Genomic DNA, 16,562 nt, shown 5'->3' on the forward strand with positions numbered 1-16,562 from the left:
GCCGCTGCTGCTGCTGCTGCTGCATGCGCTCCAGGCGTCGCTGCCATGCAGGTATCGCTGACGTGGAAAGAGATGTTTGAGGGGCCTACAGACTGCACGCCAGTTACTCTGGAGGCTGACACAAACACGCCTCCCGGAACGTGCTCCTCAAACTTGCTGAAAAATCTCTGCCTTGGCTTGGAAACAACACGTCTCCCCAGATTCAGCAGCACTGGCTTCCCAATCGTTGGCTCATTAATCTCTGTCTGGAGCACAGAGATTTCGCAGGGTTTGTCTGCCGTATGGCTCTGATCATCACACCCATAGGTCTCACCTTCTTCAGGAACATAATCTTCAAGATCCTCCAAAGTTAGTACTTTTCCATTGTGGGTTAGGATTTTGCGGTCCCGGGTGCTAATGTCATCTGTCTGTAGTTCCTCTGGTTCATCAACTATAATGACATTATCCTCTTCCGGAAGCATATCTTGCGTTACTTCTGGTACCTCTTCTCCAGCAGGCCAAGACGCGTCTAATTCGTCTGCCTCTTCTTTAACCTCTGCACTCATTGGTGAGAACAGAAGTTCAGGCTTGTCTGCAGCAGCTGTCTCAAAACTGAAGACCAAAGGCTCACCCCCACAGGCAAGCAACGGGGAAGTGACTTCTGAAACATAGTTAGCACTTGTTTCCTGAGTGTATCCCCTTCCTTCAGTTCCATAATCGATAAATGAATTGCTTCCTAGCTGTTCAGATCCACACGGAGAACTCCTGTCTTCACTGCTGACTGGAGGTCCTTCCTGATCGGTTGCATATGCCAGGGGCTGGATATCAACATCAGAGAGACTGTCTTTGGGCAAAGAAGATTTTGGCTGTTCCACTAATTTATTGTTGGAGTTGTTTGTGTTTGGATCATCTTCTGGGGAACGCCTAGGCCTAGAGCTGGGAAAAGTGAATGTTAACACCCCCGAGTCATCTTTTTCTTGTTTTGCTGGGGAAGACCCTCTTCTCCTCATAGGTTTTGGTGATTTTTTCATCTTGAATTCAATTATTTCTTCGACTTCAACCCATTTGGGCTTTTGCTCTTCCACCTGGGTCTCTATGACGATATCTCTAGCTGCTGCTCCTTGCCTGTCCTCTGGTTCTGTTACAAAAAGCACGGGGACAGCAGACTTTGGCGTTGCCTCCTGCTCGTGTCTGTGGACTGGCTGTCTGATCTTTGAAACATAAACTGGTTCTGGAGTTGGCTCCGCTCTTGGCGAGCGGGAAGGCGAATAACCTGAAGAAGGACGTGCAGGAGAAACCCTTCCCTTTTGTCTTGGGCTCTTCACCACAGTGGTTATTGTTTCCTCTCTGATGACAGAAATGGTTGAAATGGAGTTGGCAGGAAGACAAGACTTTTCTGGGAGCCACACTCCGTGTCAGCACATGCCATGGTTGATCAAGGCACTACAGTGGTGTTAGTTTTGTAAGCACTTCAGCTTGTTGTGAAGAGCGTGTCATTTTGGAAGGGGTACACACCCACACGCACACCCACACGCACACCCACATGCCCATCTCCAGCTTACTTTCTGAATCAGGCAAAACCTCAAAGCCATTCCTCCCACATGGATCCAAGTGCCACTAGCCTCCTTGAGTGCACGGACACACCATGAGTATGTCCAGCTGGGAAATGTTCTTCTGGATGCTGCTATATATCATTTGCCTGTGTTGACCATTTGCTATGCTACTTCGGACCCATATAGCAGTTTCACCCGAAGATCTTCAACACTCAAGGAGTTTAATCTTTTCCTGAGTCTTCTTGGCTAAAACCCCAGTTTTATCCAACTTAATGGCAAAATGCCCTTTATTTCAGAAGGGTCAGTAGCTTACCCCTCTTTTTTAATAAATGTATCTATCTATATTTCTATTTTATTGATTAAAATGAGTATTTTGAGAGGAAGTATTATCTGTGTTTCTGAGAAGCAGAGAACTGCATTTTCACACACAGAACAGTTATATTAAAAGGGCATTAAGCATTTGTGGAAGCCAGGAAAAGAGAGTTAGAAGATTTTCCTGCAGAAGTCACCCATGCCAAAATGTACCTGTTCTTACTTGCCATAATATTGTTATTGCAGACACAGCCTGATCCTGCTACCAGCAATTGATACGGGAGCACCAGATTGGTCTGATATGCATGATAACTATTTCTCAGAATAATTCTGTTGGTCTTTCTTTAGATTTCTGGGGGTATCCAAAGCAGCTGGGATTTCTCAGCATCCCTGTATAGATATACACAACTTCTGCTCCCATCCCAGGACAAGCTGGGACTTTAAGTGAGCTAGAGATGAAACTGCATTAAACGGCTTTAAAATTTGGGGACAGGAACGTCTGTGAACCCAGACTACACTAATCTTAATTTACATGTTTAACACACAGGTTTTCATACAGATTTTTCAATGTTTTTTTCACGGAAAAAGTCAAAGGGAAAGATGGTATTTGCTTTGGAGGTAGATGGAAGCGGATGCTCTACAGCAGAGGTAATTGGTTCAGTGAAAATAACAGGTAAAGCCAATTTTGTTTCTGTGTTGAGATTCTGCTTCTAACTCTAAGCCACAGAGAATAAAAAAAGTGGAATAACTAAAGGATAAAAAGACAGTGGCCTGAATCAAGAAGGAACATTTACGAATCAAAATAGCTGCTTTTTCATTCCTCTCTTTCTCTCCGTTTCCTCATCAACCTCATGCTCTAGTCTGACCACTCTGCCACTGAAAGCCAAGAGCTCTGCTCTCCAGCCATCTCTGCTTTGGCTCCAGAGCAGAGCTACAGGGCAGGGTGGAAAGAGTCCTTGTGAAAGGACAACCTCTTTGTCCTCTTGCCATTGTCTAACCAGGCTGGAAGACAAATTGTCTTAGAGATCTTGTAACCTTTCTCATTTATCATTCTCATCTTTGGAGACTAGACCCAGCCTGGTATTGTCTTCTCCTATGGAGACCAGACTTCTTTTCACTGTCAATCCATCCCTTTGAGGATGCAGTAAAGTCCAGGACTGGATCAGCTACGGTGAGACTATCTTTAATCCAGAGCACTCCCTTCCCAGAACTGCTACTGCTTCACTCTTTCCTCCAAGTTATCAGCACTTTTCTACTCCTCCAGCCCACGTTGGGCTTGTCTGCTGTCTGACTGCTACAGAGCTTTAAGGCTTGAAGGCTTTTTTACAGCCTTTATAACTACCATGGTGCCATTTTGAATTACATGAGAGTAAATCACTGCTGAAAAAGATGAGAATATAGCTGCACTAAAGACTTTGTTTTACGTTGCAAGGTTAAAATGCTTTTTTGGTGTGTTCCTAAGGTCTAGGATTTGCATATCTAGACTTTGGTCACCCCCGTCTCTAAATTATTCATGAATTTATACTCTGCTGGTAAAGTTTCAAAGCTGCTTCTGTTGCTCAGCTTGCTTCATTTGAAGGAGAGCTGAAATGTGCCCTTTCACACTCGTTCCCAAACTGTATCCCATCACTGTCCCACTTCAAGCTGAGGTCCACTCTACTGAGTTCATGACCCCAGAGCAAAAGGAGGCGAATTTCTGTTGTTTTGTGATCCTACTCATAAATGTACCAACCTCCCTCGGGGCTGCTAGGAGGAGGGACGTGTTCTTATAGACTGTTAGCTCAAAATGGGCAAAGGGCACAGATAATAACTAATAATCATCATAAAAAATAGTAAGAGATGAAAGGTAGAGCCGTTGCTTAAACATATCTCAGCTGTCATTTCACGCATCCTCCTCATCACTTAACAAAGGTTAAAAAAATTTAAAAAACAGTCAACTATCAGAATCATGTCAAAGTCGAGAAGTGGTTGTAGCAAAGTTATGACTCTTGTGGGAATGTGTCTCCCCAAAATATCATTGCATAAGCACCTTTCACCATTAGGATGTGGTCTGTATAGCTCTGCTTGGAGGCCTAACATGGAAAGACAATGTCCCCCTTCCAGCACATAAAACAATTCTACTACGTATTTATTTATGATACTTAAAAAGATACTGTAAGATTTCAATGGCCGATTAGCTTCTGGTCTACATATGACTGAGAAAGTACTCATTTTGCTCTGATTTATCTTTATATATTACAGGCACCCAACATAAACCAGGCTGAAAGTATCCAAAAATCCCAAGTCGCTACCAGGATGATACTTCATATTAGAAATATAGACCCACAGAGAGGAGAAATGCGCAACATTATTAAACTTCCTCCTGCTTCATCATAAAAGGCTTTTCTTAAGAATTTAAAACAGGAAGCAGGAGGAAATAATCGTAAGCTATGAGATATTCGTTGTATTTGTGCATCTTTTGAGCGGGCAGAGCTCAGAAGCAGCTTCCTTTCAAGACTGGGACAGGTCCTGCCTTTCTCGAGCTCTTATGCGACTCCTGCAGGTTTCACTGTAATTTATTCTCACATAATATCATAAAAAAACTGGCCCAGGCTGTGTCTAACACCAGTGTTGCTATTTTTGGAAAGGGACGGTAAGATTTTTCAGCTTGTGACTTTGCGTAACACAAAATAACATGAGATCTGGTGGGATGGGAATGAACACACTTGCATGGCCAATAAACACAAGCTTGTTATTGGATCATGCATAGGCAGCAAGGCAAAACACAGAAGTTACCAAAAAAAAAAAAAAAAAAAAGTCAGCACTTACATGATGATGGTTTTCTTGGGCACTTTAGTCTCTTGCTCAGTGACTACAAAGAAAACAGTATGAACAGCATGGGGTTAAATAAGGCAAAAGCTGAAATGATTAAATTAACTTTTTTAGTTAATCAGAATAAACTTGAGTGAAGAAAAACACCTGTACCATCCCATCCATGCTTTCTGTGGTTACTTCCAGCATCACCTTTCGTGTTTCTGACCAAGAATGAGCATTCAGGGTGCTGCCTGAATAATGAAGAATTTAGATTTGCACAGGTTTTTTGTTTTGTGGCTATCCATATTGCAAATACTGTTTTTTCTACCATGAGATCCTGACATTTTTGTTTGAAAGATCAAAGCTAGAAAACACGGAGGGGTTTTTCTGCCCCTTTTTTTTTCCCCCTGTAATAAGATGGTGATGGTTTAAGAAACATTGCTATGGAAAATCCTGGAGAGCTGAAATCCTTTAAGCTGCGAAGCTTTTATCAGAAAAAGAGTTGCCCCAAAACACTCAACAGTCAGCTTCCAGGCTTTTGCAGACTAGATGCAAACCCCATACTGATAACAATGAAAACTAAAATCATTATCATCAGCACAGAAAAATCAGCATCACAAAATCCCTAGGAAATCCAGGGGCAGCTTGGTAATATATTTACATCTACTGCAGCTGGCTTTTGCTATCATTTACAATTTTTTCTAGCTCTTGTCTCATAAAGAACTGGAAGTTCTTGAGGCATATCAAGACCAAAAAAATAAAAAAAAAAGTAATGATTTTTCATACATCTCTTAAAATGGACATTTTAAAAATAAGAAAGGTAACATTTGAAGGCTTCATAAAGATTTTCAGCAGTTTCCCAACCTATCTGCTGGCCTAAAATTAAGGCACCATTTGAACCAGACTGTTTTGATTATGTTCTGAACAGCTGAGTCTATTTGGGACCTAGGAAAAAAACAGCAGCATGACCCACTTTTTATTTAATTCTAAGTTAGTAAAGTTCCTAAAAAAAATTAATTTAATCTCAAAGTGTTTTTCCAGCAATTGTTTTGCAATCTTCCAGACCACCCTATATAGTAAATAAAATTTTTAGTTGGTACAATTAAAAGTGAAATGCAGCTTAAACAAAAAAAATAGAAGAAATCTGTTTGCAGTCCCTAGTCTTTCTCACTCTGATAACAGCTATGGCCATCAAAAAAGTAACATTTACCAAACTTGCTATTGTGCTGTTTCCATAAAATCATAGTTATTGCAGAGGGAACTTGTAGTATCTGTGTTTTCTCTGATAGAGCTTATGGTAAATGCTGATGTTTGCAGTACTGGCCAAAAACTGCACTGACTGGAAATTAAAAATACTTACAGTATTAGATATAACTTAACTTCCAAGGGCTCTCTGCTACCACTAAGTAAAACCGGAAATCCCACCATGACTACGGAGAATTTTGTGCAAATACTGATGTTAATATCTGACCTAGAGCTTGAAGTTTTCTTTGCAGAGCCTTGTCTTATTTACGTGTGTACAAATCTGGAACAAACCCAATAGACTCAGGCATGTTACTCCAGAGCTACGTAGGTTTAAACAAAATAATCTGGGGAATTAGAGTTTATCAGGTAAGTAAAGGACAAGATTGTTTTCAAATGTTTATCTCTGAATGCAAGTACAATATAGCCTTTTTTACCTATCATTAGATCATAATTTTAAAACACTTTAAAACATCTCTTTTTAATTATGAAATGAGTATTGCTCAGTGATGGAAGATGAGCTGAGCGCTCGAATAACTCACTGCACCCAAGTTAGAAATTTTCACTGAATTTTTAAACCTTTAAATCAATATTGTGCAACTTATACACAACATAACTTTTAGAAAATCTCATCAAATAACGTAACGAGATGAATCCATAAGCAGCAAGAGAATCAGTCCTGCTGTAAATAGGGCATTCATTAATTTGATTACATACATAAACAAAGGGCTTTTAGAGGGTTGTTTTAACAGCAGCTACACCTAGCTGATAATTAAATATGCATTTAATGAACTTCCTCAGTGTCTGTAAGAGGAATTCTCTTGCATGCCTTGCTTTATTAATGCCTGTTCTTGCCGTCCATCCAAATGACATCAATTGCAGTATTTCCATATGCAGCAGATGTCAAAGGGATTCAGTATGCAAAAGTTCAGCAGCCCTGGGCACGAGAAAGCTGTAAACGGCACAGAGTAAAGGCGTCCTGAGGACCTGCAGTTTAGTGCATGACAGAGGAATTTTATATGTACGACCCAAGGTATGAGAGAGGATTTAAGCAATCCTATGTGAAGGACAGAACCACACGAAAGTAGGATGAGAGTAATTTGGGTTGCCTCTTCCGAGAGAAAAACACCCTGCATTGGTTTTTGCACCGGATTTATCATTTCAACTTGTTTGAGAGCATTTTAGGAAAACAGCTTTGCAAAGCAGGAGCTCCTGATAAGCAGGTTAAAAGCTGTAAGCATTAGGATCAGCCAGTGCTTCTGCAGGACCAGACTCTTCTTTGGTTAATGCATTAAATGATCGACTCACAAGTTATGAAACATTTAGGGTAACTCTGAATGAAAGTCGACTCTTGGTGGATGTGAACGGATGAAATGCAGTTTCCAGCATGGCCCTTACTACAAACTCTACCTTCCACTTTCTCCCCTCACAGAAGCCTAAATCTATTTTTCCTTTGCGGAAACCACAGGAACGCTGCTCTGCTTTCACCCCTCTTCTGCTACATTTCAGTGCTTAACGTGTGATGGCCGATATATTTAATCCAGCATCAACTGCTGAAGCTATTTTCAATTTGAACAACTTGTGGACACACTGCAGTTTTCTAAATTGCACGAAAGAAATGTCAATGTTTTGCACTCTCTGGAAAGGGAAAAAAAAATGTTTCGCTCTTGCAGCAACTGAGATGATCCTAAAGACAGACTGTGCTCACTCACGTTATGCACTGAAAAACATACGACCAGCCAAAAATTGAGACTAACCAAGAACGATAACAGAATAAAAGCAATGAGGAAACGATCCTAATCATCACCCCAACCAGGGAACTTTAAAAAGGTCAGGGGGACAAACTCATATTCCCCATTTCTTCAGTAAGAGGGTAGCACTAAGAGATACAATGTCTCTCTAGCTCTTAAAGAAATGTTGTATTTGAAAGCCTCAGAATATTTAGCTTTATCCTGCGAGACCGATATTACCAAAAGTCGGAGGTATAAGGTCCTAAGTAACTTGTCCAAAGCTCTGCAAGGAGAACTAAGGCAGAACTACGAAGAGATTCCTGTTTCCCTGCTCTAAATGGTATATTCTGGGCATCTCTCTTCTCTAAGCTTCTGCTCATCTCCACTTGTGGTGCCGACCCATTCCCTCACCATTGACTGTCTCGTTGTACGGCCAGGACATGCCAGCCTGGATGAGAATTCAACGCCTTTCAGGAATGCAGGACTTTCACAAGTTAGTGAACCTGGCGTACTCGATCACAATGTTAATACGTTAAAAAAGGAATGCCAGAGCCACCGCAAGCCAGCCCATGTCAGGACAGATCTGCCGTATGCAGATGAAGCAGCAAGACGGTTGCCCACAAAGCACGTACTCAACTTGAAGTCAAAGAGATGGATCTTCTTTCAGTTACTTTTTTTTTTTAAAGTGTCTAAAGTCCTTCCAATATCCACCAAAAGCGGATTTTTAAAGCAACTCTCCATTGACTTCAGCGCAGCGACCAGGCGTACCTGAAGGCAGACCTCCGCGTTTCAGGCTTGCAGCCTGAGTTGCCAGCTGCTCACAAAAGGGATTCCTTAGTCCAGTGGTTTTCATCCTTTTGGGGTTTGGTTCTTCCAGTGGGTGTCCAAATTCCCATACCGTGAATTTAAATCTAATGACAACAGGTTTGTTTTGCAGACTCATGGTGACGGGACATGAAAACCCTGCCACTGACTGCAGGTCGGGGCCTGTAAACCACTGGACTAATACGATATTTCAAATTGTGCCCATAGGTTTTGCTCAGCATAATAAACAGCACAGAAAGACAAGAGACGAAAAACTAAAATAATTGCAACTGAAGCCCCTTGGGGGCCTCAAGAGGCTCCAGCAGTAACCACTTCATAGAACCAAGGAGAAATCAGGTAAAACTTAGACCCACTAAGGTCTAGCAGGTGAGCTACAAAACAGACACAGTATTACTATTTTCTAATGGAATAATACCATGCAGCAGTAACGTTGTCTTCTTGGTGAAGCTACCAATAATCCTATTTTCAAAAATAGAAAGGATTATAAAGATGGAAAGAGAAAGCCTCCGTGAGATCCATCTGTCCTCCTTTTCTCTGCCAGATGAACCTGATTTCCTCGATAGCTAGATCGAGGCTGGTTCTTGGTTGTCAAGAAAGCAGCAAATCGGTCAAGGTCAAGGCCTCCTCGGTCAAGGGCATTATGCCAAATTCATCCCTGATGTGATTCTGCTCAAAACAATCATCTTGTCTCATGGGTGAGCCTGGCTCAGCACTACTCTTTGCTCCCTTCGTCCTGAACCAGCTCGCTCTCGATTCCTCTGCGAAGATGAGTCATTTCCTTCCCTATAGCCAAGTCTGGGCAACAGCACAGCACCTATCACAAATGACTTCCTAACACTTCCACAGCTTCCAGGCAATCTCCAGATCACGTTTCTTCAATCAACCTCACAAAATCTTTTATCGCTGTGGGTATTACAGCACATGAGTAATTCAGGGCTGAACGTATATATTTAAAACCCCGAGAGCTGAGCAATGCTTCTAATGCTGTTTTACAACCCTTGTTCATTTTTATAACATCTTCTGCCTCCGTACAAGAAAACTTCATCAAGACATGCTGCCCTAACAGTAATTTGTCTGTGTTCCTCTACGTCTTGCGTGCAACTTATTTTTCTCTCTTTAGGTCACAGCAAGGACAAAGCATTCAAATACTTCAAGGTTTATCCTACTGAGACGGTTACGGTATTGCTGTACTAACACCATTCTCCCTGCAATACTTTTGAACTTCTGATGGTTTTCTGATAAAGGACTACAAGGACAGTGCTTGTGCCCATGCCCAGTAGGCCAAGCACACTTCTAACTAGTATCAGCAACCAGCTTCCCATGTCGGTGAACAGTCCTTACTCAGATGAAGCCTCTCATCTAAACTCAGTCTGAATTCATGCTGAATAAGAAGATAACTTCAAGCAGTCGCACCGTAAAAGTGCTAAGAAAGAGATGCCTCACTGGATGGGTGTAAGATCAGTCCACATCACCCTATCAATTCAACTGGAAAAAAAAATGCAGAAAAAAGGGAATAGGTTCTACGACTATGTGGGGTGTAATACCTGAACAGCCCTTGCTAACGGGTGAAGTAATATTGCTCAGGACATACAGCTATTAGTTCTGCTTTCTCAGTCATTCCAGATGCTGCTCAGTGGTATTTCAGGAAGAGATCACAATACACCTGCAGCTTTACTTACAGGACCCTGGTTTTTTGTCAGCAACCCTTAACTCATGTTCTGCCAAACTGACCCACACCTTTTCAAGTACTCCAACGGGAAGAGAAACATTTTCTTGCATTAGCGGCGGTGTGACATACCCTTCACTTGCTCCTCTTTTTCCATATAATGCACTTTTGAGCATTATATGATGAAGTTGATTTGCCAGGTTTAGAAATCAACAGATGGTGATGGCTGTAGAGCTGAGCTGCAACATACCCATGCACCTCTCGATAGACATACAGATACGTGTACACCGACAATCAACATGGATAAGGTGGCAAACATATTCGATCCTCAGTGAGATGGTTTTAGAGTAAATCACTGACATACTCACAGAGCTGGTCAAGGATCATACCTTCTATGGTAATGGCTTGATCTCCTCTCCTCTCCTGAGTCAGGGCTGCTGCACTGTGGTGATAAAGGTCTGCTCCACTTTTCGCTGACCCTAATCTGTTCACCAGCTAAAGAGAATCATGCAGTACTGAATAAAATGCAGGATGGTTTTATACGATACAACTCTTCTATACGATACTGCAGCTAAGTTAGGAAATTCATTGCAACTCACAGCAGAAAGGGAGGAAGACGTGACCCCAAAACCTAAGCTAGGGTCTGAATGAAGACGTTGCTGCTCAGTGGAGTTCATTATAATGCTTTAGCACAAATGACTCGTGCACAGACAAGTTACAGCACGTCGGCTAACCTACAGTTACTTGCAGGTCGCTCTGCAGCCTGTGGCTCTGCCCTGAGGTGGCTCTATCTCCACCAACAGACACATATTCCTATCATCTGCCATTTAAATGGTAGTCAAACAGGGGTTTTTGTTTATCAGCCATTTGTCCACCAAGTCTTATTCAGCCCAGGAAATAAGGGATTTGGGGATCTTAGCTTATCACAAATGCAACGTAATGTAATTTTGCTAAACTTTTAGTAGAAGTCATTAAATTATATCAGATTACCTAGCAATTTATGCAGAATAACTGAAGCTGCTGTGAGCTAAGAGCCATTTACCATCGTTCAGCTGACCCATGATAAGTTCATAAATTATGGTCAACTGTTATTATACCTGAGCCCTGAGAGCTTGTTCGTATTTTATTACAATGAATGCATAACTTGTGACTAACTTTTAAAAGATTTTTTTGTATTACATTTAAAATATTTTAGTCTCTTAGATGCTTCCAGGTATACTTTTTAAATAAACAGGAATTCCAGTGGTTTTCACTTGTATTGAAATCTGATTTTTTCTTTGGGGTTTGGATGCTTTCTTTGCAGCAGCATGAATCTGTTCTTAATTTAAAAACGGTCCAGAAACAAAATTTCATGTCCAATTGCTCCTAAACTTTGCACAGAGGTAGCCCTAGAGGTCTGGATCTGTCTTTAAGCTCCAGAATAAGCTGTTCTTATTTGAACAACCAAAATCTCAGATCAGAATATTCTGAAGCTTTGGGATGATCACAGACCAGGCCCACTTCAGGAGAACCTCACTTTTATGATGAGCTTTTCTGACATGACATGCAACAACAATTAATCAGCCACTAATCTCATACAATCTCTCCGAGGAAAAGGAATTCTCCTATTTATGACATGTCAGACAGCAGATCTTTACATCTCTTTGAACTTACTTCACATTCATAGTATCCCATATCTTCCCTGGCAGGGTTCTTGATCACCAGGACTAACATGCCACTCCGTGGTTCACTGAAAGTCTGGTATTTACATGTGTCCAACAGCTGCGCACCATCTTTGTACCACCTGCATGGGGAAAATACTGAATGTAAACCAGGAGAAAATATGCAGTGTCAAGGAGTCCCCAGCTCACTCATCCACCTATCAGGCCAGTAGGCAAACATCTCAAGAGTCAACCATTAGAGAAAAGTCTGGATCCCACATTGGCTTTAATTTCCTGGCAGACAGAGCTACAGATAGATCACACACGGATACTTGTACTCATCAGGCCTATGAGATACCGCTCAAGAAATCTCATTAGCCAATGCAGGGAGCAGTGGTCCCAATCCCGAGAAGCTATATTGAGCTTTTTATCTGAATACCCCAGACTGGTTGCTGATAGAATCAACTCAAGTGTAGGGCAGGGAACATGAAGGATTCATAAAATGTTGTCAAGGCATTAGATCTGATACAGTCCTATATCAGGTATTTTCTGTAGGTGTTTCTTTTCAGGTGCTTGCTGGAATAAATTGCATGAGAATGCCAAGAATGTTGGGACCAGGAAAAGCCAGGATTGGGATGGGGACAAGCTGGAGGACACAGAGATGAAGGGTTCATAACCTTGAAGGACAGGGCAGGAGACTGTTCTGACCACCGAAAATGGGAAAAGAGAATTTGTTCCAAAGCGACTTCTAAAGAACTGACCTGATTTGAGGCCTAGGTGCTCCTTCAATAGTACAGGTAAATTGAGCATCTTCGCCGTCAATGTAATAAGCATTTCTAACCGTGTTCACAAACCGTGGTGGCACTGCAAAGCAAGGATAAATGTAGCCAACAGCTGGAACTATGACAACACCCTGACAGATGCAAGGGATGCGCCCCCGACCAGATAATTCTTCCACACAAGACCCTAAAGACCCCATTTTCTAGGAACAATTCACTACTGTACCATCAAAGAACTTTCTCAAGGGAGTATACTGCATATATTATACCGAACTTCTTCATTGCCTTAATATTCATGTTTAGGGGATTACATAACAGACCCCTTGGAAACAATGCATCTGTGCAGGATTTTACCTTGAACAAGGATCTTTCCTAACGTACTGGTACTTCCAGCAGGACTGGAAGCAAAGCACATGTACTGTCCTGAATCACTGCCTGCTAGGTTGTCCAAGATCAGTGTGCACGAACCATCAGGATCTTCTATTATAATGTGATGGGGATCCACCTCCACTGGCTTCCCATCTTAAAGACACAGGGGGGAAAAAAAAAGTCTTAGTAAATAGTTTGGTATCAATTACGTTTTCTCCCTAGGAATTGCATCCAGCTCTTTTGTCAGAGGTCCAAGAGCTGTATTTGTTTTCTGCAGCTGAACCTGGTAGTTGAGCAACGAGCTCATCCTCCTCCAGCTCTCTGCAGTACATCCTGTGAACAAAGCACTGCTCCAAGTCACACTCTGCTCTGTTGGGGGATCTCATTCATCATCAATCCTCATTTAAAAATGAAACTCTCCCAAAGTATGTGCTGTGCAGTTGAAGCTCTTACTTGCTACCAAGTGCAGTAAAAGAAACACTTATAAAGAGACTGCAAGCACGCAGAACATATTTTTACGAGGTGTGAACTTATTGCAAAGCTGTTTCCCCTGCAATATAGTTACGCTGAGAAAAGGAACGTGTCCACAGAGCTGCCTGTGTTATCGCATAGAAGGGTCCGAGCTAGTGTAACAAGTTACTCATTTCCAAGAAGTTGTTTAACTGCAACAAGATGTGGCTTCGTAGGGACTTATCTGCAAACCTGAAAAGCAGGGTACATTAAGTCACAGGCAGGTCCATGCTACTGCAGCTTGGTTGCCTAGTAGCTAACTTCTTTAAAGCCAGACTCAGGTGTCTCCCAGTGATCAGCTTACAGATTATCCACTGACAACTTCACAAAGAGCAATATGCACAGAGCACAGTCTTGGAATACGCATTTCGTGGCAATATGACTTGCTGCTTATACCTTTATACCAGCAGATGGATGGCTTGGGAGCTCCTGTAACTTTGCAAGCCAGCTTGACTGTCTCTCCCAGCTCAGCTGTACAGTCTGCCAGTTCTTCCTCAAAGTCCGGCGGTACTGAAACATCAGAATAAGCATGTCAGGCCTGAGGAGGGGGCTCCGTCCACAGAATGCCTATTGCAAAATAAAGTAACAATAGGCAGAATTTTTGCAGAACTGTGAGGTTCAGAATGGGAACCAGAAAAGAAAATTTTAGCAAGTAATGACTTTCAAGGTGACGTGCTGTTCTTGCTTATTTGAGAATAAGTTGAGCCTGCCAAAAGTTGCTTGTTGGCTTTAGAGATGGGACGTAAAAATCCTGGATTTGTTGCTGATCTGGAAGTATTTTAGGCCATGATTTTAATAAGCACATCCATTATTCAGACACCACACAGCTGTCACAGTTAAGTTAATTCCCCAGTTAATGTGCACCGCTGATAACGAAACCAATATTCTGTTGCTCTGTATGCAGCAAAGTCTATGCTTTGTTAAGAGACTTTTGATTTATTCCTACCACAAGAAGCTATGTAAAATTATTTTGATAGTCTTCCTAATTAGAACACCGCACTAAGAGCTTAAAAATAAACTGCCCAGACTTGTTTTCAGTGCATATACACCAAAAACAGATCTCTTTCAGATTTCTAAGAAGCCAGATTGACTTATGCAGTAAAGGACATAATTTCTAGCTCCTATCTGGACAATATGGATTTAATATCCTCCTGATAAATTCTGCGGACACAAAATTGGCGTAGTATTAAATGACAGTGAGGATGAAGCAGCCTGGATGACAAAATAAAAATCCAAAGCAAAGCCATGTGTCCCGATAAAACAATGTAAGCCAGAACTCTGGAATGGAGGACTCAATACCCAACAAAATCACACTGGTACCAGTAGGTCTCTGGGTCAGGTCTCGGGACTCTTCCCACTGGAGTCTGATGCTTTTCATGGAGTGGGACTGTGGTTTTGTCCCCAAATTCTGTCGTCAGTTACCCTTCTGCAATCCCTGCCAGATCAAATGCCTCTCTAGTGACAACTCTGCAATTTGTTAAAACTTCTAAAACACACTGTTGTCCTATGCTGACAAAGGTGCCTGCCCCAGCTCAGGTGAAGCAGCTATGATCGTTCCACCTGAAGCACACTCGCTGCCTAGTCATGTGAGTTGTTATTTATGGCAGTCTGTGATGTGACTGAAGGAAAACCTCTAACCCTAGTTTAGTTTTTGAGGTGGCAGATGACCCTAGAAGGTTCTCTCCCTCCTAGCAGCAAAATCGCCTTCCTGAGTCAGGGAGACATCCCCAAGGTAGCACTGGGAGGTTCACGCCATCTCGGGCTGTACTCACTCCAGACAGGCTGACTGATCCGCTCCTGGATGCCACAGATTTCCTTCACCCAGGAATTCTTGATGTTCACTGTACGCGCCTGAAGGAGGTACTTGCGGACTGAGTCTTCTCGTTCGTGCCAGATTTCAAATGCCCGGTCATCTCCTTCCACAAAGTCATTCACGTCTATGTTGTTCAGCTGTGTAACAACAGGAGCATAAGAACGTCAACACCTTTTTTTTTTTCTTTTTACTTACAGACGATTTTTGGCCACTACCTCGCTCCCCACAGTAATCCCAGAGTTCAGGAAAGTTCAGATCCGGACCTAGTCTTTGTGGACCACAACCATCTTCAATAAAAGTTTAAAATGGAAATAACTATTTGACACCAGCAAGTCTCCTGCTTCCAGAATATATTCCCTTCAGTGGACTTGAGTCACGCGTAAGTCCCATTAAAGTTATATTAGATGCTCCAACAGCAAAAGGGGAAATAGTGATAATTTACACTGCTTTTAAAGATTCTTCAGACTGCACGAGCGATGCAAAGTGGCAGTGGCCGAAGAGCAATCAGGATTTCTTTGCAATCCTTTTTCCAGTATACCTGGCTTTCCGAATAGCAAACAGACATTCTCCCATTTTCCATCTGGGAGTAATTATCACATTTCAGGAAAACAACAGCCAGAATGAAAGGGTATTCCAAGAGCACAGCACTGTTGGGCTGACATCAGCACCAAGGAACACCACAGTCGGGCACTACATGAAAAGAAATTACACAGCAGTTGCACTCTGGACAAAGCGTCCTTTTTTGCAGGGGGGACGGGAGGAACAGCCTGTGAATATCAGTGATGACAGTGGTAAGTATTTTTAGAAGGCCCTGACTGGGGCTAGGTCCAGAAATCCACTTTTTTGTTTGTTTGTTTTAACTGGAGCTGAGCATCTAATGCCCTAGGGAAACTCTATGTGCAATTTCGTACAGTTTTAATCTGGGCCCTGAATTTTTGAAGATGAGCTGGTCGCATTGACTTCTAAACAGGAATTGGCTTCAGGAAAGGACGTAACCAGCAGAGAGGAGCTAGTGGAAATGTAGCATATAATTGAAACAACGTTTTCTCCAGTTTACTACCAATCCTACAGACTGCGAATACCAAAGATCTACGAACTCTAGCAAATGCTATAGACAGCACCCCAACCAAAATTCACATCAATTTCATGTAATTAATTAACACACTTTAGCTGTAAACTCATTGCTGCACAGTAAAAATCTGCCTGGGCTTCTGATGATGTCTGACATGTTTCCAACAGTGCTAACTGAGGGATTTGGGGACAGACAGAGACTTTACTTGCGCTTCACAGGCTTTCAGAAACAAAGACATAGTTTGAAAGAATTAGTGAAATGTTCTAGTTTTAGATGACC

General features: G+C 42.1%; 1 protein-coding gene across 1 annotated transcript in view; it reads right to left on the reverse strand.

Moving 5' to 3' along the window:
• The window catches only part of LOC106483823 (obscurin-like), a 177,615-nt gene that overhangs the window by 34,214 nt on the left and 126,839 nt on the right, over positions 1–16,562 (reverse strand). The window contains exons 84-89 of the mRNA XM_067292221.1: positions 15,171–15,348; positions 13,795–13,908; positions 12,874–13,041; positions 12,502–12,604; positions 11,754–11,883; positions 10,490–10,595 (exon numbers count right to left, since the gene is read on the reverse strand). Coding sequence (XP_067148322.1) covers positions 10,490–10,595; positions 11,754–11,883; positions 12,502–12,604; positions 12,874–13,041; positions 13,795–13,908; positions 15,171–15,348 — 799 coding nt within the window. The remainder of the gene's footprint in view (positions 1–10,489; positions 10,596–11,753; positions 11,884–12,501; positions 12,605–12,873; positions 13,042–13,794; positions 13,909–15,170; positions 15,349–16,562) is intronic.

The sequence above is a fragment of the Apteryx mantelli genome, chromosome 2, assembly GCF_036417845.1.
Source record: "Apteryx mantelli isolate bAptMan1 chromosome 2, bAptMan1.hap1, whole genome shotgun sequence".
In the NCBI taxonomy this organism is placed as follows: domain Eukaryota; kingdom Metazoa; phylum Chordata; class Aves; order Apterygiformes; family Apterygidae; genus Apteryx; species Apteryx mantelli.